Source organism: Triticum urartu, chromosome 2 (genome assembly GCF_003073215.2).
Source record: "Triticum urartu cultivar G1812 chromosome 2, Tu2.1, whole genome shotgun sequence".
In the NCBI taxonomy this organism is placed as follows: Eukaryota; Viridiplantae; Streptophyta; class Magnoliopsida; order Poales; family Poaceae; genus Triticum; species Triticum urartu.
This window is the reverse complement of record NC_053023.1, coordinates 750,727,541-750,747,855: the sequence shown is the minus strand read 5'-3', so window position 1 is coordinate 750,747,855 and position 20,315 is coordinate 750,727,541. Positions and strand designations below refer to the sequence as shown.

General features: G+C 42.1%; 1 protein-coding gene across 1 annotated transcript; it reads right to left on the bottom strand.

Annotated features, from left to right (window-relative positions):
* Nucleotides 1-8,815: 8,815 nt before the first annotated feature.
* On the bottom strand, nt 8,816-19,782 carry LOC125540497 (transportin-1). Its single transcript, XM_048704107.1, has 29 exons — nt 19,392-19,782; nt 17,718-18,005; nt 17,137-17,226; nt 16,867-16,944; nt 16,716-16,796; nt 16,303-16,353; nt 16,105-16,190; nt 15,840-15,906; nt 15,696-15,752; nt 15,578-15,607; nt 15,051-15,110; nt 14,837-14,953; nt 13,969-14,082; nt 13,408-13,506; nt 12,939-13,064; nt 12,784-12,858; nt 12,511-12,582; nt 12,263-12,364; nt 11,794-11,877; nt 11,283-11,390; nt 10,894-10,995; nt 10,754-10,816; nt 10,597-10,671; nt 10,295-10,366; nt 10,088-10,212; nt 9,891-9,942; nt 9,728-9,796; nt 9,591-9,650; nt 8,816-9,500 (listed from the first exon to the last, which is right to left on the bottom strand). The coding sequence occupies exons 1-29, from the start codon at nt 19,572-19,574 to the stop codon at nt 9,417-9,419; spliced, it is 2,670 nt and encodes an 889-aa protein (XP_048560064.1). The 5' UTR covers nt 19,575-19,782; the 3' UTR covers nt 8,816-9,416.
* Nucleotides 19,783-20,315: the final 533 nt, after the last annotated feature.

The window sequence follows — 20,315 nt, the reverse complement described above, 5'->3', positions numbered from 1 at the left end:
AGTCATTCAAGCGCTAGTTTCATCAATACCATTTGGCATTCTTGCTTATCAGTTTGATTGACCTCTATTTCTTGTAAAGTGGTTGTGGCAGGAACAAGGGAATGATTTCTGTGGATACTACGTTTGCGAGTCCATCCGCCACACGACCTGTGAGCGGGGCTATGCTGACGAACAATATGAAGTACGTAAATAACAACATTCACAATTTTATTTTATTACCATCATTTGTGTTGAGTTTCATTCATTCATATATATATGTATTGACCCCCTTCTTTAAATTAGATGTTTCGGAAGCGGGATGAACTCCTAGCACCAGCTCGCATGTGAGCAATTCAAGAGGAATTGGCGGCATTCTTTCTTGACCACGTGATCCCTGAAGACGGAGAATTCTATGTGGACCCTGAGTCCGTATGATTATATTTGTAAGAGATAATTATTGTATATATGTAGCCGGTAGTGTCAGATAGATATACGAGAACTTGTTGTTCGACCAATCTCTCGGAGAAGGAGAGGTGGTCGATATCACTTCTCTCTGTATGCATATATGTTCATGACGATCTTCTGTTTCCTTTGTTTGCTTACTAGCTAGCTAGCGTGTCTAGTCCTCTCTATACGTATGTATAGTACGTAGCGTCGACCAAGCACGGACATAAGAGAGGACACTTCTCTCTATTAATTATAGCTAGCTAACACAATATATGAAACACCTAAATTAACCCCCCAAAACCCCCCACCCCCCCCCCCTTCAAAAAAAACAAAAACCCCAGCCACAGAAATGCTGACGCGTGGATGCCTATTGGTCCCGATTGGTGCCACCAACCGGGACCAAAGGGTCTCCTGCCTGGGCTCCGCGCACAGGCCACGTGGAGGCCCATCTATCCCGGTTCTGGATTGAACCGAGACTAAAGGGACAGGGCATTAGTACCGACCCTTTAGTCCCGGTTCCAGAACCGGGACAAAAGGCCCTTACGAACCGGGACAACAGGACCTTTTTCTACCAGTGCAAGTACGTGCCTCACTACCCCTTCTGTTACTGGGTGAGGACATCGCAAGGATTGAACTCATTACAAAGCACCTCTCCTATTGTAAGAAAAATTAATCTAGTTGAACAAACCAAATCAATAGATCGGAGAGAAATACAAAGCTATCTTAATCATGCATAAAAGAGTTCAGAGAAGACTCAAATAATAACCATAGATAATCTGATCATAAATCCACGATTCATCTAATCTCAACAAACGCACTATAATATAAGATTACATGGAATAGAACTCCAAGAACATCGAGGAGAACATTGTATTGAAGATCAAAGAGAGAGAAGAAGCCATCTAGCTACTAGCTATGGACCCGTAGGTCTGTGGTAAACTAATAACACATCATCGGAAGGGCATCACGGTTGATGTAGAAGCCCTCCATGACCAAATCCCCCTTCGGCAGAGTGCCAAAAAAGGCCTCAAGATGGGATCTCACAAGAACAGAAGCTTGCGGTGGCAGAAAAGTATTTTTGGTGTGTCCTCTGGTATACGAGGAATATTTGGGTATTTATAGAGCTGAGATTAGGGTTAGAGGAGCCACGGGGGTGCACAAGCTCATAGGGTGCCCCCTGCCCCCCCCCCTAGGCGCGCCTAGTGAGCTTGTCGCTCACCCGTGGGCCTTCTGGCCTTCTCCCGAAGCTTCCTATGTGTCTTCTGGTCGAAGACAAATGATCAAAAAGTTTTGTTCCGTTTGGTATTGATTTTTTGTAAAAGACAAAAACAAGGAAAAATAGCAATTGGCACTGGGCACTAGGTTAATAGGTTAGTCCCAAAAAAGATATAAAATAGCATAATAGTGCATATAAATATCCAAGATGGATAATACAATAGCATGGAGAAAACAAAAATTATAGATACGTTGGAGACGTATCCAGCATCCCCAAGCTTAATTCCTGCTCATCCTCGAGTAGGTAAATGATAAAAATAGATTTCTGATGTGGAAATGCTACCTAACATGTTTATCATGTAATCTCTTCTTTATGTGGCATGAATATTCAGATACATAAGATTCAAAACAAAAGTTTAATATTGACATAAAAACAATAATACTTCAAGCATACTAATAGAGCAATCATGTCTTCTCAAAATATCTTGGCTAAAGAAAGTTATCCCTACAAAATCATATAATCTTATCATGCTCTATCTTCAGCACACAAAGTATTTATCATGCACAACTCCGATGACAAGCCAAGTAATTGGTTCATACTTTTAATATTCTCAAGCCTTTTCAACTCTCACGCAATACATGAGTGTGAGCCATGGATATAGCACTACAGGTGGAATAGAATATGATGATGAAGTTTGTGTGGAGAAGACAAAAAAGGAGAAAATCTCAAATTGACTAGGCGAATCAATGGCTATAGAGATGCCTATCAATTGATGTCAATCCAAGGAGTAGGGATTGCCATGCAAAGGATGCACTAGAGCTATAAGTGTATGAAAGCTCAAAAAGAAAACTAAGTGGGTGTGCATCCAACTCGCTTGCTCACGAAGACCTAGGGAAATTTGAGGAAGCTCATCATTGGAATATACAATCCAAATTATATAATGAAAAATTCCCACTAGTAATATATGAAAGTGGCAAAATAGGAGACTCTCTGTCATGAAGAACATGGTGCTACTTTGAAGCACAAGTGTGGAAAACGATACTAACATTGTCCCTTCTAATTTTTCTCTCATTCTTATTCTTTTTTCTCTTTTTTTGTTTTGGTCTCTTTGGCCTCTTTATTTTTATTTTTGGCTCTTTCGCCTCTTTTTAATTTCAAGTCTGGAGTATTATCCTGACTTGTGGGGGAATCATAGTCTCCATCATCCTTTCCTCACATGGAACAATGCTCTAATAATGATGATCATCACACTTTATTTACTTACAACTCAAGAATTACAACTCGATACTAGAACAAAAATATGACTATATAAATGCCTCCAGCGGTGTACAGGGATGTGCAATGATCTAGCGTAACATGTATAAAAAAATATGAAGGGTGGCCAAGCCACAAATACTATGTCAACTATATGATCATGCAAAGCAATATTACAATGATGGTATGTGTCATAATAAAATGGAACTATGGAAGTTGCATGGCAATATATCTCGAAATGGCTATGGAATTGCCATAATAGGTAGGTATGGTGGCTATTTTGAGGAAGGGTATAGGGAGAGTTTAATGCACCGGCGAAAGTTGTGTGGTACTAGAGTGGCTAGCAAAGGTGGAAGGGTGAGAGTGCGTATAATTCATAGACTCAACATTAGTCATAAAGAACTCACATACTTCCTGCTAAGAACCAAGATACTTCTTGAGCTTGCATTGGTTTTTTCCCTTGAAGAGAAAAGGGTGATGCGGCGAAGTAGATATAAGAATTTCCCTCAGTTAAGAACCAAGGTATCAATCCAATAGGAGGAACACACAAGTCTCCAATAGTTGCACCTACACAAACAAACATATACTTGCACCCAACGCGATAAAGGGGTTGTCAATCCCTTCACGGTTACTTGCAAGGATGAGATCTGGTAGAGCTAGGTATAGAAGATAAATAAAAGTGCAAAACAAAGTAAAGATCAATAAATTTCAGCAAGGTATTTTTGGATTTTTGGTTTTATAGATCTGAAAATAATATGATGAGAATAGACCCGGGGGCCATAGTTTTCACTAGAGGTTTCTCTCTTGAAAGAACGCATATGGTGGGTAAACAAATTACTGTTGAGCAATTGATAGAAAAGAGCAAAGTTATGACGATATCTAAGGCAATGATCATGAATATAGGCATCACGTCTGTGACAAGTAGACCGACTCCTACCTGCGTCTACTACTATTACTCCACGCATCGACCACTATCCAGCATGCATCTAGTGTATTAAGTTAACAAGAACGGAGTAACGCCTTAAACAAGATGACACGATGTAGAGGGATAGATCCAATCAATATGGTATAAACCCCATCTTTTTATCCTTAATGGCAACAGTACCAATAGGTTCCTCGCTACCCCTTCTGTCACTGGGTGAGCACACCGCAAGATTGAACCCATTACAAAGCACCTCTCCCATTACAAGAAAAATCAATCTATTTGGCCAAACCAAATCAATGGATCAAAGAGAAATACAAAGCTATCTTAATCTTGCATAAAATAGTTCAAAGAAGACTCAAATAATATTCATAGATAATCTGATCATAAATCCATAATTCATCGGATCTCAACAAACGCACCACAAAAGAAGAGTACATCGAATAGAACTCCAAGAACATCGAGGAGAACATTGTATTGAAGATCAAAGAGAGAGAAGAAGCCATCTGGCTATAGTTATGGACCCGTAAGTCTGTGGTAAACTAATCACACATCATCGGAAGGGTAGCAAGGTTGATGTAGAAGCCCTCCATGACTGAATCCCCCTATTGGCGGAGTGCCGAAAAGGCCCCAAGATGGGATCTCACGAGAACAGAAGCTTGCTGCAGCGGAAAAGTATTTTTGGTATGTCCTCTAGTATACGGATAATATTTGGGTATTTATAGATCTAAGATTAGGGTTAGAGGAGCCACGCGGGCACAAGCTCATAGCCCTCCCCCCCCCCCCCCCCCCCCCGAGGGCGCGCTTGGTGAGCTTGTTGCTCACTCGTGGGCCTTCTGGCCTCCTCCTGAAGCTTCCTAGGTGTCTTCTGGTCCAAGAAAAATCGTCAAAAAGTTCTGTTCCGTTTGGACTCCTTTTGGTATTGATTTTCTGTGCAAGACAAAAACAAGGAAAAAACAGCATCTGGCACTGGCATTGGGTTCATAGGTTAGTCCCAAAAATGATATTAATAGCATAATAATGCATATAAAACATCCAAGATGGATAATATAATAGCATGGAATAATCAAAAATTATAGATACGTTGGAGATGTATCAGGTAGCAGGTTGGGCGGTGCCCCTAGCCTGTGCGGGGGCTGCCGGCGGTCCATGGTCGGCGATGGGCTTCAGTGCGTGCATGGGTGGCGACGGTGGCTAGCTCTCCATGGCCAATGTGGTAGATGGCTCTTCTTGGAAATGGGTCGGGGCAGCCGCGATCCAGCATTCCATCCAGATCTGTCGTGGCTTGGTCTTGGCCGACCGGTGGCGCGTGGAGGAACCAGTTAGGTGTGGCTAGTGACCCTCTGTCGGTGTTCTAGCGGTAGCATTCATCTATGTGGTGAGGCTCTATACGGATCTACTCAGCTGTGACATCGGGGTGACATGACTTCCGATGAAAATCGCGCCCACTGCGGCCGATGGCGGCATCTCGGACGTCGTTCTCCTCTCAAAGCATCGTCGTTGCAGGTTGAGGCACCACGCTCGGGATGCTCCGGGAGAAACCCTAGATATGGGTCTCCCGGATCGGACGATGACGGCGTCTTTGATACCGTTCTCCCTCCTAGGGGGTCGTTTTGGAGGAGTAGTTTGCTGGAGGAGACAAGCGGAGGAGCGATGTTGCATCTACTGCAAGGCCGACGGCGGGTCTCGGCGGCATGGCACGGTGGAGTCTCAGCGACAGGCGCGTATGGATGGACACGTGCAGGAGGGTGTCACTGTCTGGCGTCGTAGTGGCATCGGCGGCGGTATGGCCTGGCAAGGTGAATGCGTTGATCGCTCCTAAAGATGGAACGGCGGAAGATGGTGGCAGCGAATCAAGAGCATGCACATGCGGTGCACGTTGCAGGTCGGTCAGACCGAAGGGTGCTCCCGGCCAAATGCAGGGCAGTTGTGTGAGGCCACCGGATTAGATAGTGCTTGTTCATGCGGTTCGGGCACATTATCATGAGTGTAGGTGTTGTGACTTTGTTCACCAGCTAGTTGGCCTCTGATTGATCTATGTATGCATGTTGTCAAACTCTATAGAATAATAATAAAATGGTTGTGTGCATCGACTGATGCAGGGGATCCTCCTTAAAAAGAAGAGAATCGCATGACTATAAACAACCCTTGAACAGTCTATTGGAGCTTGGGACAAAGATGTGCTATAGTGAGGACCCTTCATGGACGGATCATATAGGATGTCCCTTTTCGCCGATGACGCAAATAGCAACTACAGCTAAGAAATCAATCAATCTATGACTAATATGTTTTATAAATGATCCATAAAAGGTTAAAAACAAAATGCAACTGAGAAATTAGGTGAACTATTTAAAGGAAGTTTCTCATGAATTGTATGCAAATGATCATGTTTATAGTGTGATTGTATTGGAATTGTATTTACCAATTTTTAAGAAATCGTTAACTGATAGTTGCTCGGTCGGTTTAGGAGTAGCAATTAATTGGTGAATCGAACTATTAACTGGATTAATCGGCCGACCATTAATCGGTACATTGAATAGAAACTTGCCAATATATATCTAGATTTTTTAATATATTATATCATTCTCTCATGCTCCCAGCTATGTAGTATACCCAAACATGATGTCGTACACATATGAAAAGCATAGAGAGGAGGTAAATTTATTAATCCTAACTATTGAGGTAAATATATATATTCTTTAAATTTGTAGCAGACAAACATTTTGTAATTCCTATCACGAAAAAGTCACCAAAAGCTAAAATATCAAACTGGTATTACTTCTTGCCGTTGAATATGTTTAATATTATGTAATTATTTTTACGCGAGACATCTTTTTTTTCGAGGAAGCACCACAAGCTCTAGCTATTTATTCAGAAAATAGATATTACATATTATATAGGAAGTTTATTGATATCTTTGAGTCGACACAACATAATTTCATGACATCGAGTAGGAATTAGGACAAGCTACCAAGATATCTATCCTAACATCCAATGTTAGCATTTGCTTTGGAGATGCTCTTAGATATTCTTTCCTTCCTTAATTACATTGTATCTCCTTCATTTTTAGGGTTCTGGATTTGTAGGGTTCTTGATTGAGGAGTGCAAGCTTTGTCAAACATTTCTTTGTATTTGTTCTTGATTTCTAGGGTTATTGATTTAAGGTTGGATCGATTCATTGGTGATTTAGGTTGGATCAATAAGCATCATTTGTAAGCTAGTTTTTTTGGTTGAGTGAGAAAGGTGACACACTTCACTCGTCACTCGGTAAAAATTATACTTCCGTACTTATCTACTTATACTAAACTTTCTTACTTAATCAATTTATGCTATTTTATTGATACATTACTTCACTATTTATATAGATAAACCTTTTTGGTTTAATTAGCAGCATTAAACTCAAAAATGCACGTTCATAATAAGGTACAAATTTGCCATACAATTAATTTATTCACCATTACCAACATTTGGTGTGCTACATTGAAGTTGTATTTGTAAAAAAAAATCATTTTATTATTTATTTTATGGTGTTTAAGAAAAATCAATTATTACATTTGTTTGACCATAAAGCAAAGAGCAAACCAATACTTTCACATTATTCCACCAATTTGCATATACCATTTGACATATTATAATGTGTTTGTATATGTACCATTAAATATCTTTAGAACTTGGTAGAGTGATTTTAATTAGAGTATATGGATGTAGTAAATAGCTTCAAAATACAGACATGGAGCATCTACTCCCAACTTCAAATGCTCCCTTATGAACAATAACATCAAAAAAATAGTAAACAAATTCAAAAAATAATAAACTTTTTTTGTGCAAACTTTGACAAATGTTTGTGTGCATGCAAAAGGTTATCATAAAATAACATTCCTGGAAATCGTGGTAAAAGAAACAAAATAGATGCTCCGAAAATGCCATTTTTGAAAGTATTTTGGAGTCTTGATTTTTGAAAAAAAAAAATTTGCCATGACTTCCACAAATGTTATTTAGGGATGAAAATTTCCAAGCACGGAGAACATTTGTCAAAGTTTGGACCAAAATAATTTGAGAATATTTTTAATTTGTTTTAATTTTTGTCCTAATTAACTATTCATTCCGAGCTCAAATGAGCTCAGGAGTAGAAGGGTACTTGGGAAGATGCAAGGGGTTCAAGACTGTGACGTTTAGCTGTAACTAAAGAGATATTTGTAAAGTGCATGAAGTGCGAATGAGTAGTCATCTCCTCATTGGCTCTCGCTTTAGCACGTCGATTTGGGAAGTTTAGTCTCTCAGTTAGCGAAGAATTTACCTCTGCCATTGTGTGCCAACCTGATCCAAAACTAGATCATGCATGGTAGCTCTCTCCTCCTTCTCGACTCGCTCTTTCTCTCTCTCTCTCTCGTGCAACTAACGTATAGGGTTTTACCCACACCACCTTCAATCTCGGAAGTCGCTGCAACCAGCTACCAGTGTACCAACCTGCTCACACACTAGTAGCCGACAAAAAGAAGAAATTGCGCATCACTTCCAAGCACTGCCACCTTGCCAGTGATAGCCGTGTGCCTCGTAGTTGTCACTGCCTGTCAGATGCGCCGCCATGGCAACGTTGGCCAAAACCACCTCGCAACGTGACAGAGCCAACGAGTAGTGCATCCAGCTAGATCCGCCTGATCCAACAAACATCAGCCCGGCGCCCGCCTACATATTCGATCCGCACATAGGATGTCGAATCCACGCATGACCACCACCGACAAGACGCCCACCTCAGGCGCACTCTCAGAGGTTGATGGGGGCGTTGTCAATGGGGTGATACACCATGTCCTCCTACATCGCCAACGACAGCATGTAGAGGACGTCACCTGGTGAGGTTGACGGGTGCAGGTAAAGGAAAACCAAGAAGGGAGGAAGGTCGAGCAATGGCAGGGGTGCAGAAGACAACGGTTCAGTCGGTTGAGGCACCCTGGAGAGGAGAAAGAATCTACAACATCAGCTGATCTAAACAAAGATTCTGACGCTGTTCCAATCTCTTTTTTTTATTGTTGGGAATGAATCAATACAAGGACGCCCTTCCTATTAAGGATTACAAAAACACACCCTAGACCTAAACTCTCTCTCTCTCTCTCTCTTTTCTCTCACATAGAATACATCCTACAAAAAATCTCTTTCAATGCTGCTGCTGGGGTTGCCAATGGAGTGTGACAAGCGAAACCCCAAAAAAGGACCCCCACTGCAACCAGCCAATACAAATTTTGACTCGACCGACCAACCTCAAACGTCCTATAACCTACAAGGCACGCACCCGCACTGCCTTTTCCGACTCGACAAAAACAGAGTTCCTCTCGTCGCAATTCAATTCTTACCACTCGACTCAGTCGCGCTACACTTTGAGCAGACCTGTATAACCAGACGACAGTGTACAACACCAGCCAACCAACTCAGGCAGAATCAATCAACCAATCGCATCATCATATAGGAAATCACACAATGTGCTACACCCGGGACACCTGACCGACGACTTTGCCCAATCTCATGCCCTTCCCTCCTTTTCTCATCTTCAACTCCGGTGGTGATGGTATAGCCAGAACCGGTGGCGCAGGGCTCTCAGCGCCGTCAGACCCCGTATCTCGCTAATCTCTGCACCACTGCTGGTTCCAGGGTGGACATGCACTGTTCCCAGCCGGCAGCTCCGAGCATCTAGGAGGAAAGAAAGATCACCGTCAGTTTCTTGCATACAGCATACACAAACTGAAACAACGACGACGAAAAGGCCCCGCTGTTTTTTACCTGCTTGTAGCCATTCAAAATCTGGGACACTTCATTGTGCAAACCTTCGCTTTTTATCTCCTGTGCACAGATAAAAGTGAGCTCATACATGCGACACTACTGTAGGTATACGGATGTAACAGAAACGACTAACTTACATTCCAACTTGCACAGGCCTGGCATACGTGGGCTAGTGAGCTCACGGCCCCTGTGGGGTTTGCTGCCACCTAGTAGTGCACAAGAGTTTTTGTTGTAAGTGACCATTCGCATCTATGAAGAGTGTTGTAATAGCAAGTATTATGTAAAGAGCTGCGAGTTTACCATTGCGCAAAGACCATGGAATGCATCCTCTTTCTCGAAATCATCTCTTATCCTGTACAAGAAGGAAATTAACTCCGAGAAGCATTGCACCAAAGCATAAAGAAAAAACATGCTCCACATCTCATATGCTGTCGAACTACAAACAACAAATCTTTGGCTATAGAATAAAGCTACAGAAGGAAAAAAGGTATGCTCACATGCACAAGGCGTTGCACCAGGCTTGCATGAAATGCTCCATATGAGGGGCCACAATGTCTGGACAGACCCATGAAAGCCTCCCGAGAGTGATTGCACTATTTTCAATGAGTGACTTATTCAAGCTCTGTAAATGGCACGACACACAACACTTAGTTGAAATGATCAGTCGCCTAGAGAACATACATGATGGGGAAAAAGGCAATCACCTCTGGGGTTGTTAGAATAGGAACCAAGCATGAAACAACACTGATCACCACAGGTGAAATTTCTTTGCCAATCTGCCAAGGAATAGTCAGTTAGACATGGAAGAAATTTTACAGTAATAATGAGCACTAGAATGACTGGCTTTCAGACACAAAACAGAGAGCACCCACTTGCCCACAACTTACACAGATAGATAAACAAAGGTACATGCTGACAAACTAGTCAAGACACACGCAATAATTATAGACGTCCAGTAAAAAGGACCATGTACAATATCACATAGTATTGCTAAAGTGGCACCAACCTTGATTGCTAATTCTCCAATGGCCCAACAAGCATTGTTAGCAACTGACACAGCATCCTTCACAGATTGTGGAGTCTAGATCACAGAAACAATGTGAGGAACAAATGGAGATAAAATAATGCTGGACCACAAAGAACATAGGCACTTAGTCACTTACCAATTGCTTTGCTGCAGCAGTAAGGAATTCTTGGAGCCGTGGCTGAAGATGTATAGGGCAGACCTATATACGAAAAGGTGTTATAGGCTCAAAATTGACATAGCGATGACAAAGATCAGTTTAGGAGCTTTGCAACCAACCCTAGAAATGTCGCCAAGAAGGGCCAGAGCACTTTGTCGAACATCAGGTGCCTCATCAACGCAGCATTGCAGAAGTAGATCTCTCAAGTTGCTTTGCGCAACCTAAAACAAAGATAAAGATAGCTTGCCCAATAAGAAAGTCTTCCTGGTATGATATAGTTTACTAACCAAACTCACATCAGTATTGTGTAATGGGTATGCGAACCTTAACGAGTGCATATTTTAGCATATTAGGAAGAACATGTACCACATGAGATTAATAAATTTAACTTTGTTTTCGCCATATAAGATGCCAAAACATGCAACCACCTCAAATTACTGAGGTAGTCATCGTTGAGAACTTGAGAGGTAGGCAACGTGAATATCATTGATGGGAGAGTTGAATTTACCAGGCTTTCTATACCGCCACCAAGTCCTTCTGTAAGCCCAGACAACAGGTCCAATGCACAGACAATGAACTCTTTATCATACAACGCACCTGCCGCAGCAGGATCAACCTGCATGTAGAAAGGAGATATCCCTCAAGCAACAGAATGGCATGAGCTTGTCTCTGATGTAATTAAACCCTATAGCATACTCCAGCAAAGATTGATGTTGAATTGGCAAACAGATTAATTTTTAAGTTGACCAAACTTAAGACTGGAACTGTTCACAGGATGTGTCTCTAATTAAGAACAACTTCATCAAGTGTTATTAATAATTCCTCTTCCATTAGTGACCAAAAAACACACATTAAGCATGCAGTGCTAAACACTGCACCATTAAGGCCTCAATTAAGACAAAAATTACTTGTTACAGCATGGGAATGTATTTGTGCCTTTGGGTGGTTAGACTTGATGTACAGATCACAGTAGATATTCAAGTTAAATCTAGCCTTATAGTAGGAAAAAAATTGCATACCTTTGCCAACTGCTGGGTTTGGATAAGACTGATGCACCTCACAAACACTGGCTCAGCAAACTGAGAAAATCCTGGTCCCAGTGCCTGAAAGGAAAAGGTTCATAGGAATTCCGAATGTTATTTTGAGTACAATAAGACGAGATTGAACAAAGGTTATTTCAAGGCCCACTCATCATGTCCCAACCCACAATGTAATTCAAAGTAATTCTACTTTAGTAGAACAAGAACTAAATCAGCAAACCATTTGGTGCAGCAGGAGTTGTATAGAATGACAGACATACGAGAGAACTTTACACATACTTGTGGTACAGTATCAAGATAAGCCACTGTTGGTGGTAATGAGTTGACAAAGCAGATTCCACACCAAATATACTTTTTACAGAACACTAGACAAACTAGAGAACTTCAGAGCAAATTTAGAATTCAAAACTACAAGATGGTCTTTCACAGATGAACAAATTAACAATACCTGTGCGATAGATGTAAAGCATTCAAGCAGCGGAAATAGATCCTTGTCAGAGTTGGGAAGTTGCTGCCACTTCGCGATTAATGGCGGCATAAATATATCAAGCTATTACGCCAGCTGGCGAAAGGGGGATGTGCTGCAAGGCGATTAAGTTGGGTAACGCCAGGGTTTTCCCAGTCACGACGTTGTAAAACGACGGCCAGTGAATTGTAATACGACTCACTATAGGGCGAATTCATCAAATGTTGAACCTGGTTTAGCTCTGCTCCAACAGCATCAGCAAGGGTACCAAGAGCGTCATAGAGTATCCTAAGGTTCCGCCTCTGCTCAGAAGGAAAACATAGCATTAGAACTAAGAAAAGATAGACCCGGGACGGTACCTGTAACTTGCCCCGTTGCGGTATACAAGGTCAACCTCATGTTTGAGTCTAACTACCATGAACTTGGTAATGCGAGGTGGTCTTGTATACCAAAATGGAGGGAATAGCTGATTGCAAACTATGAATGTCAGAAATTTAATGAACCTGGTATTTTCCATATGCACACATAAGGTGCTGCAAAATGACTTCCAGTCGCGGTACTAGTTCTTCTGCTGCCTCCTGAAGAACAGAAACCAGTATTATGTATTAATTACACAAGATATCAGTGCAGGAAAACAATTCGAAAATAGATTAATAACCTCTTCAAGCGTTGCAAATGCAGAACAGGCAGCCTCCTGCACTCTTTTGTTAGTATCCAATATCCTTCTGAGCAAACCCATGAGGATCTTATCAAATTGTTCGCGGCCATTTGGATGGCCAAGGCTCTGCACCAGCAAAAAGAAGTGTCACAAGAAGTTGAAGAGATACAGATGTACAAACTGAGCACACAAACAAAGAACAAGTCCACAGTAGAACCTTTTGGGTACCTACCCCCAGAAAAATTAGAAATACGTACAGACCACTGGGTGTATACATTGAAGCGAGTAGTCCACCAATACAGGCTTAAATAGACAGCATATTAATATATTATACATGTACCAACGCAACCAAAAATGCTACATGTTCTAATGACGCTACATGGTCGGTAGAAAAAAATCAAGCCTTTGCAGTAAAAGGTATACTTCCAAACAGACGAGGTAGCATCAATACATATGATTATTCTGTTACCTGAACAATGAACTTGCTGTATCGGGAGAGGGTCCAGCAAGTAATACTCCGAATAAGAGGAAACTTATCATCAAGAAGTGGGATTAGGAAGGCAACCATCTGCAATTAAACAGAACATCTCAGAAAAGATACAGCAAATTGCAAGCAATGTAGAGAGATAGTTGAAGACAGGAAAAGTAATAATTGAACCACAACTCAGTAGAGTCCAAAATCTCACAGATAACAGACCATGGAAGAATGTGAAATTTATTATGCAGGAACTATTGATGCAACTGAATATGAAATTTATTATGCAGGAACTATTAATGCAACTGAATTTTTTAAAAGATTTTATCACATGCTGAGAAGAAAATTCTCAGATATGTTATAGAAGGTTCATGAGAAGCAAGTAATCGGGCTAATTATAATGCTTCTGAAGACTAAATTCAGGAAAATTATCAGCCACGGTCGTCTCAATATGATTTGATGCATGGCATGTGTTCTTACTGTTACCGAGGCTTAGTCAGGAGAGGAATTGCTTGCTTGCAACGTATATGGGGCTATGAATATGTCGCTGGTTACCTGTGGAAGGTGGGGATATAACCCAGTGATGCATCCCTCTGCTATAGCACCAATCGATAAAACAGCAGCTTCCCGCTCCTTCCAGGACTCATCATCTGTCCGAGCCAAATTTTGCTGCAAAATTGCAGAAGTTGATTTATGGTTATCCAACGGGTTCAAGAGCAGCACCAATTATAACAGAAAGGCCTTGAACACACACATGGGCCAAAAAAGCCTATCGTACCATAAATGGGTGAGATTATGCAAACTTCCAGTTACTAGAGACCTGCTGGCTACCGCAGTAACAGGTTTCAGGGTTTGGATTTTACAACTTTGATAACAGTGCAGCTTTAGATAATAGTAGCTTTAAGTTATCTGTGTCACTGACTACCAGCAGCCTACATCAAGACAAATCATAACGGGCACACTTAAGCCACTGTCCTGAATTGTTTCTAAGGAGCCTGGCCTACTCTACTTCTATGTGAACTCAAGGCCCATAGTAACTATTGTGGCCCCAAAGTGTTCTGTTTGACGCCACACTTGTGTTAGACAAGTTTGACTTCCATAAGCGACCACTTTTTAGCAACTTGTCCCAGTCACATATTCTTGTTCAACTTTCGCTTAACTTGTGGCGACCAATTTACTCACACAAAATGGAAGGCTTGCCACACTTTGGCAAGAAAATTGTGGCCATTATAGTATTGAACCCAAGCATACACATGCTTTACAGGTTCAGGTCAGGAAAACTGTTACTCTGGGCGCTGTATTACTAACAGATTTACTTGCAATTGAGTAATAATTCAAGGCTTCAAGTCAGTGAAGCATTGCAACCTCAACTAAGATCAACAGTTTATAAGCTTTATAGTCTCCAGAACTACGAATAGATTACCTGAATCAAAGGCATTAAAGTCGGCAGAATGTCGTCTCCAAAAACATTAGAAAGGACATCCAACCCAGCAGCGCTACATTTCCGCAAGTTCCAAGCATTTACAGCATCATCATCATCCTGTCCATACGGTCATTAAGTTTTTGCAGCTTCAAATTAACAAGTAGGCAAAAGGTACTTAGGCGGCTTAAAAAATAAATAATGTTTCCAAACTCACATCATCTTCTCCATTTTCAGATCCATGCAATCGAGAGGCATGGAAACGGGGCTTCAAATCCTGTTACAGAATCATCTATATCTTATTTGAAGCAACAAAAAAGGGCAGAAGTCATAAAAATGTACAACTTATGATGAGGGCTATGGTAACTGTAAACTTACTGCCACCCTCCATTTCAAGACTGTTAATTTAATTTTACAGGAAGGCAAATTACAAAATGCATGCTAAAGCCATTGCATTGTTCTTAACATGCTATTTGTAAATACAACCAAAAGTAACTAACTTCTATGTGTTTCACAGTTCAAAATTACAGGACTATGTTCAATGCATTACAGCATTATACTGACCAAAAACACAAGTCTCATCCAAAATATAATTACAGATTACACATGAATAGAGCCAACCATTTAATCTAGCAGCTACCATTGAGAACATATAATTACAGATTACACGTGCATGGAGCCAACCATTTAATCTAGCAGCTATAACTGAAACATATAATTACAGAAAAAGAAAAGGTAACCAACCTGGTCCCTGTCCGGAAAGGATTCGTCTTCCTGAAAACACATAATATTTATCAGAGCATGCCACTATCACACAATAACCAGCTGAGACATGCAGGATATAAAGAAATTTACCACACACCTCAGCATCAGCGAGTGATTCATCATCGTCAGTGTAGACCATATTTGACACCAAAGTCTAGGAAATAAATACAAAGGGAAGATGTTAAAACGGTAGAAGACCAAAGATTAAGCAGCATTAGCTTAGACAAGGCAAATCATATACTGGTATTAAGCGTGGCAAGAACTCCCGCAGTCCTTCAGGGGGCATGCTAACATCACAATACGCTGACCTGAAAAGGTTTACTTATAGTCAGTCCTCTAATAAGTCAACACAATCATCAGTGGCTCATAGTTTATTTTGAACTTGAAGGATGTCAGCCGAATAAAATGTGAGAACAGATAGGCATGAGCACCAATCAATGTAAAAAAATTATAGTACGAAATTTGAAGTTGACGTGTTAAATTTACCATGTTGACAGAACGCATACCAGAATTCACAAGCCTCCAGAGCAACTTCATCATCTGAATCTTTGTTAGCTTGCAGGATCAATTCAGTAACATTTTTCAAATGTGGCTGCAGTTTTGCTATTAATTGTCAGATTCAGCATAAGCAACTGTGGCTACAAATTACTTGGTGACAGCAGCAAATGTAATCTAAATGGGTATCGAAGGAAATGATAAATTACCTCCAAAATTGATGGCCGCACTTCAACGAGCTGAACCCAGGCCGAGCAAACCTATCAAAGAAACAGGGAGAACAATCAAGACAAAAATGCAATTGAACAACTCAACTATGCTTAGCAGTATCCATACACCCTCATTATTAGCACTTGTGGACAAGTCGGCCATGTCCAGATCTCTACCAGCATAATAGGAATCTACTGAGTCATGCAATTGTTGCATTTATAGCATTTGAACCCTTATCAGTACAAGTCTACAAGATTACAAAGAAGTGCATGGATGCATGTGTAAATAAATCATTAAAATGAAATACTCCCTCCGTTCCAAATTACTCGTCGCAGAAATGGATGTATCTAGAACTAAAATACATCTAGATACATCCATATCTGCGACAAGTAATTCGGAACGGAGGGAGTACCAGTTTCCGGACGTCCGCTGAAGGATCCTTCACAAGGACGAATAAGCCCTGCAGGTACTGATCCATGGCCATATACAACGCCTGCATGTAAATCGAAATGGTTAGACAAAAAAAAGCAGGATTAGATAGACAGGGAGGGAGGGGCTCATACCGATGGCATCACCACGATATACTGGTTGATACAGCCCAGTGATAGTTTTCGAAGACTTGCATGGGGGGACTGGAAAAACTGAAAAGGCAATCATATAGGCTGTGTTAGAGGAAAACCCTGTAGGCGTGTTAAACTAGAGCGTACAAACATGTGCACCAGAGGCATGCTTGGTCAAAATATACAGGCAGCAAATTCAACAATTACAGGGTGTGCAAGTGGAAGTGCAAGCCCTCTAGTTTAATAGTTGATAGCTACAGACGGAACACAAACCTGCAGCATCCGTGGCATGAATACATTAATTGGTCGTTCGGACAAGCCAGGAACATCAACATCAAGCTCTTCAGGAACATCTTCACATATCTGCGAGCAGAAACAAAAGCAAGCTTCTGAGCATACTAATCATGTTCAGAAGTTAACACATACGATTTACATTGCTAGCGGGACTTCCCTAGATGTGGGCATTTGAAAAAGTCCATTCTTTTCTCAAGATGTACATTGTTTGAGAACATGTAGATTGAAGTCAGAGTATATCTAATTCTGCGCTCCCAAAAAAGGGCAAGGTTTTTCGGTATGAAAATAACTACAAGTGCAGAAAGTATTTTTTGCAAAGCACAGATCGTCATGGTTTTGGACCAAAGTTTAGAGATTTCACTGAATATACCAAATGTACATGCAAATTGTTGTTCTGAAATCTTCTAAACATGTAAGTGCGCAAAAGCAACCAGGTGTGCATCCACCAATACATTTCCGACTTCCCTCAGACCATACAGCTGCAACTAGTGGTAGTTTTCTATGCACAGAACTAAAGATTAGAATCCAAACTCAAATATAGAAGGAGTGACGCATAGTACCTTGTAGATAGCATCCATAGCACCTTCCATATGATCCAGATCATTACTGTCCAAACATTGATGTAGAGCCTGAAACAACTCGATCCATCCAGTGACTCCAACAATTTGAAAGAGTACACTGATAACAGTTCCAACTGTGGACCTAATTGCCCTGTTAGTTGCCCCTATACATGGCAACAACTCGGATTTGATGTATTGCTGAGATGATGGAGGCATGGAAACGAAAGCCGCTCGCAGATTATTTTTCAATAGAAGACCGGCAGCTTGCCGTACTTCAAAAGATTTTCCCTGATATAGGCAGAAGAGTTACCCAGATGTCAGCAAGAACAATATACAGTAGCTGGACTAACAATCAAAACCATGTAAGGGATTCAGGACCAAAACTAACTGCAGATCTAGGCAGGTTGACAATCAACAGCTTACTGAAAGCTAAATCTACATGAGATGTGATCCCGTATAAAAAGGGATAAAATATTATTCGGAAAAGAAATCTAACAAAAAAGGAAACCCTGTCTTCTCGTCTTAACTTTTTTTAAAGTCTTCTCATCCTAACTTGGTGCTTTCATTAAACATAGAACATGACAGAAGCTGCGAGATATGATACAGTTAATTGTTTAATATATTTATGCCTGAGTTGCTATCTGATATAAAATTTAAATTTGGCAATAGCATTACATGTGCAATGTGCCAGTTCACAGATGGGAAAGTTACATAGAAGATCATATTCAATAAATTATTTCTTCAATAGTACCCGAGACCACGTTATCATTGCATACATGTGTTCTATCAAATCCTTGAAGCATAACAGATTGCTTCAATTCTATCTGTAGCTCTAGCTAGCACGCAAGAGCGGTGTTCTAAATAGCTGTCGACCCACCTTTGAGCACATATGGTGCTGTCTGAGCCCACCATAAGTCAAACCTCGCTAACAATACATATAGAATATAGATCAAGCAACTAAGTGGATACGCATCGAGTTTCCAGGACCATGTGCCTTTCATTCAATCACTTGATTCGCAACTGTAACTGATTTGACCGTTCATCCATAAATCATGTGCGTCTGCGCTGGCAGGTGGTATAGACACAAAACGGTAACGCCCTCAGAGACTCGGTGTCAGCCAAAATAACTTAATCAAGAGCGGACGCATTACACGTTTGCAGAACCCCAATTAAACCCGGCCCCGTAGCAGCACGACAAATTGACCACCACCAGCACATTTGTTCAAACCAAAGAGCCGCACCACGAAACCCTCGCTGATTGGTTCAGCGGATTCATCGGACACACCCGTTGAAAATAAGCAGGCAATGCAGAAACTGAAACTCCATATGAAACCGTCAAATCTATGCAGCAGCCAAGCGGATGCACTCAGCATTTCGCCCCCAAAACCCCAGATGCTATTGGCATTCCGTCAGCTGTGGGTTATCACATCGGAGCCAATCCGAGCCATATCCCACCAATCAGACATTGCGAGAGCCCTAGCGGCGACAGCAGCGCGATATCAGATCGAAACAGGCAGCGCGCAGGCGGGGACCCCATTATTATCCAGTCCCTGGAGCATCAGAGGGCGGCTTGGACTAAAACCCTAGCGCGACGGGGCACGGGAAGCAGGCGAGCGAGCCAGCGACGGAGGAGGGGATAAGGAGGGGCGGCGGCCGGAGACGGCGTGTTTCTACCTGTCCGCGGGCGAGGAGGAAGACGAGGTAGTTGTTGAAGTCGGGGAACTGGGCGTAGTGCTGGAGCTGCTGCCAGATGCGGGCCTGGTCCGAGTTGGGGGAGATGTGCGCCTCCAGCACCGCGCAGATCTCGCGCAGCCCCTCCTCCTGCGGCTGCCACAGCGCCGCCGCCCCGGTCGCCATCGCCGACGATGCGCCGGAGGCGTGGGTTGGGTGGCGTCGGGAGAGCGGGTGCTACGGCCGACGAGGCGGGCAAAGGGGAAGGGAGCGGGGGAGGAGTGAATCGGCGGCGGCGGCGGCGGCGGGAGGCGGAGGGGAATCGATCGTCCAACCACAGCGGGCCAAGTAGTGCTGGAGGAGGAGCAGCAGGGATGGGGGAGGAAGAGGCGCAAGGTAAGTTTATAGATAGGGTCTTTGCTTCTTCCCATTTTGCTCTTTTCTTCTTGCCCTTGTTGTGATTGTTTCGGCTTTTTTGGAAGGGGTTGGATGCAAATGTGTGTGTGTGTGTGCCATCATCATTGTGGCAAATTAAGGTTCTACTACTTGTGCTTTTCACATGCAAGGAAACTAAAATATCTCCGGCTCATGGTGGAGAGACCAAATCCTTATGTGAAATTTTCAAATTGAGCATAGGTGGTGATTAGTTGTTGGTCGACTCGCGTCCCCTCGCAGCCGGATGGATGCTCGTTCTCGCTCACACGTCATGCATCTCGCCCCTTGTTTCTTTTGGCATCGACGCTAGGGTTTGACATTCTGTTTCTAGCAGATTATTATTTTCTTTTGAAACCCTTTTTTAGGCCGGGTTGAGCCCGACACCCGGTACAAGATTTTAAACTTGGTGTGTTGTTCAGATCGTTTTCCCTTTTGTCATCAAATGGATGTCCGCCGTCGCCCGTACAGGCATGTCCCTCCTCCCCGCTCACA

Excerpts from the sequence above, each read along its gene's own strand:
- LOC125540497 (XM_048704107.1), bottom strand. The coding sequence starts at position 19,574 with ATGGCGACCGGGGCGGCGGCGCTGTGGCAGCCGCAGGAGGAGGGGCTG. Across the intron at positions 10,817-10,893 it reads TTCTTGGCGACATTTCTAGG|GTCTGCCCTATACATCTTCA; the intron begins GTTGGTTGCAAA and ends TTTCGTATATAG. Across the intron at positions 9,501-9,590 it reads TTTTGAATGGCTACAAGCAG|ATGCTCGGAGCTGCCGGCTG; the intron begins GTAAAAAACAGC and ends CTTTCCTCCTAG.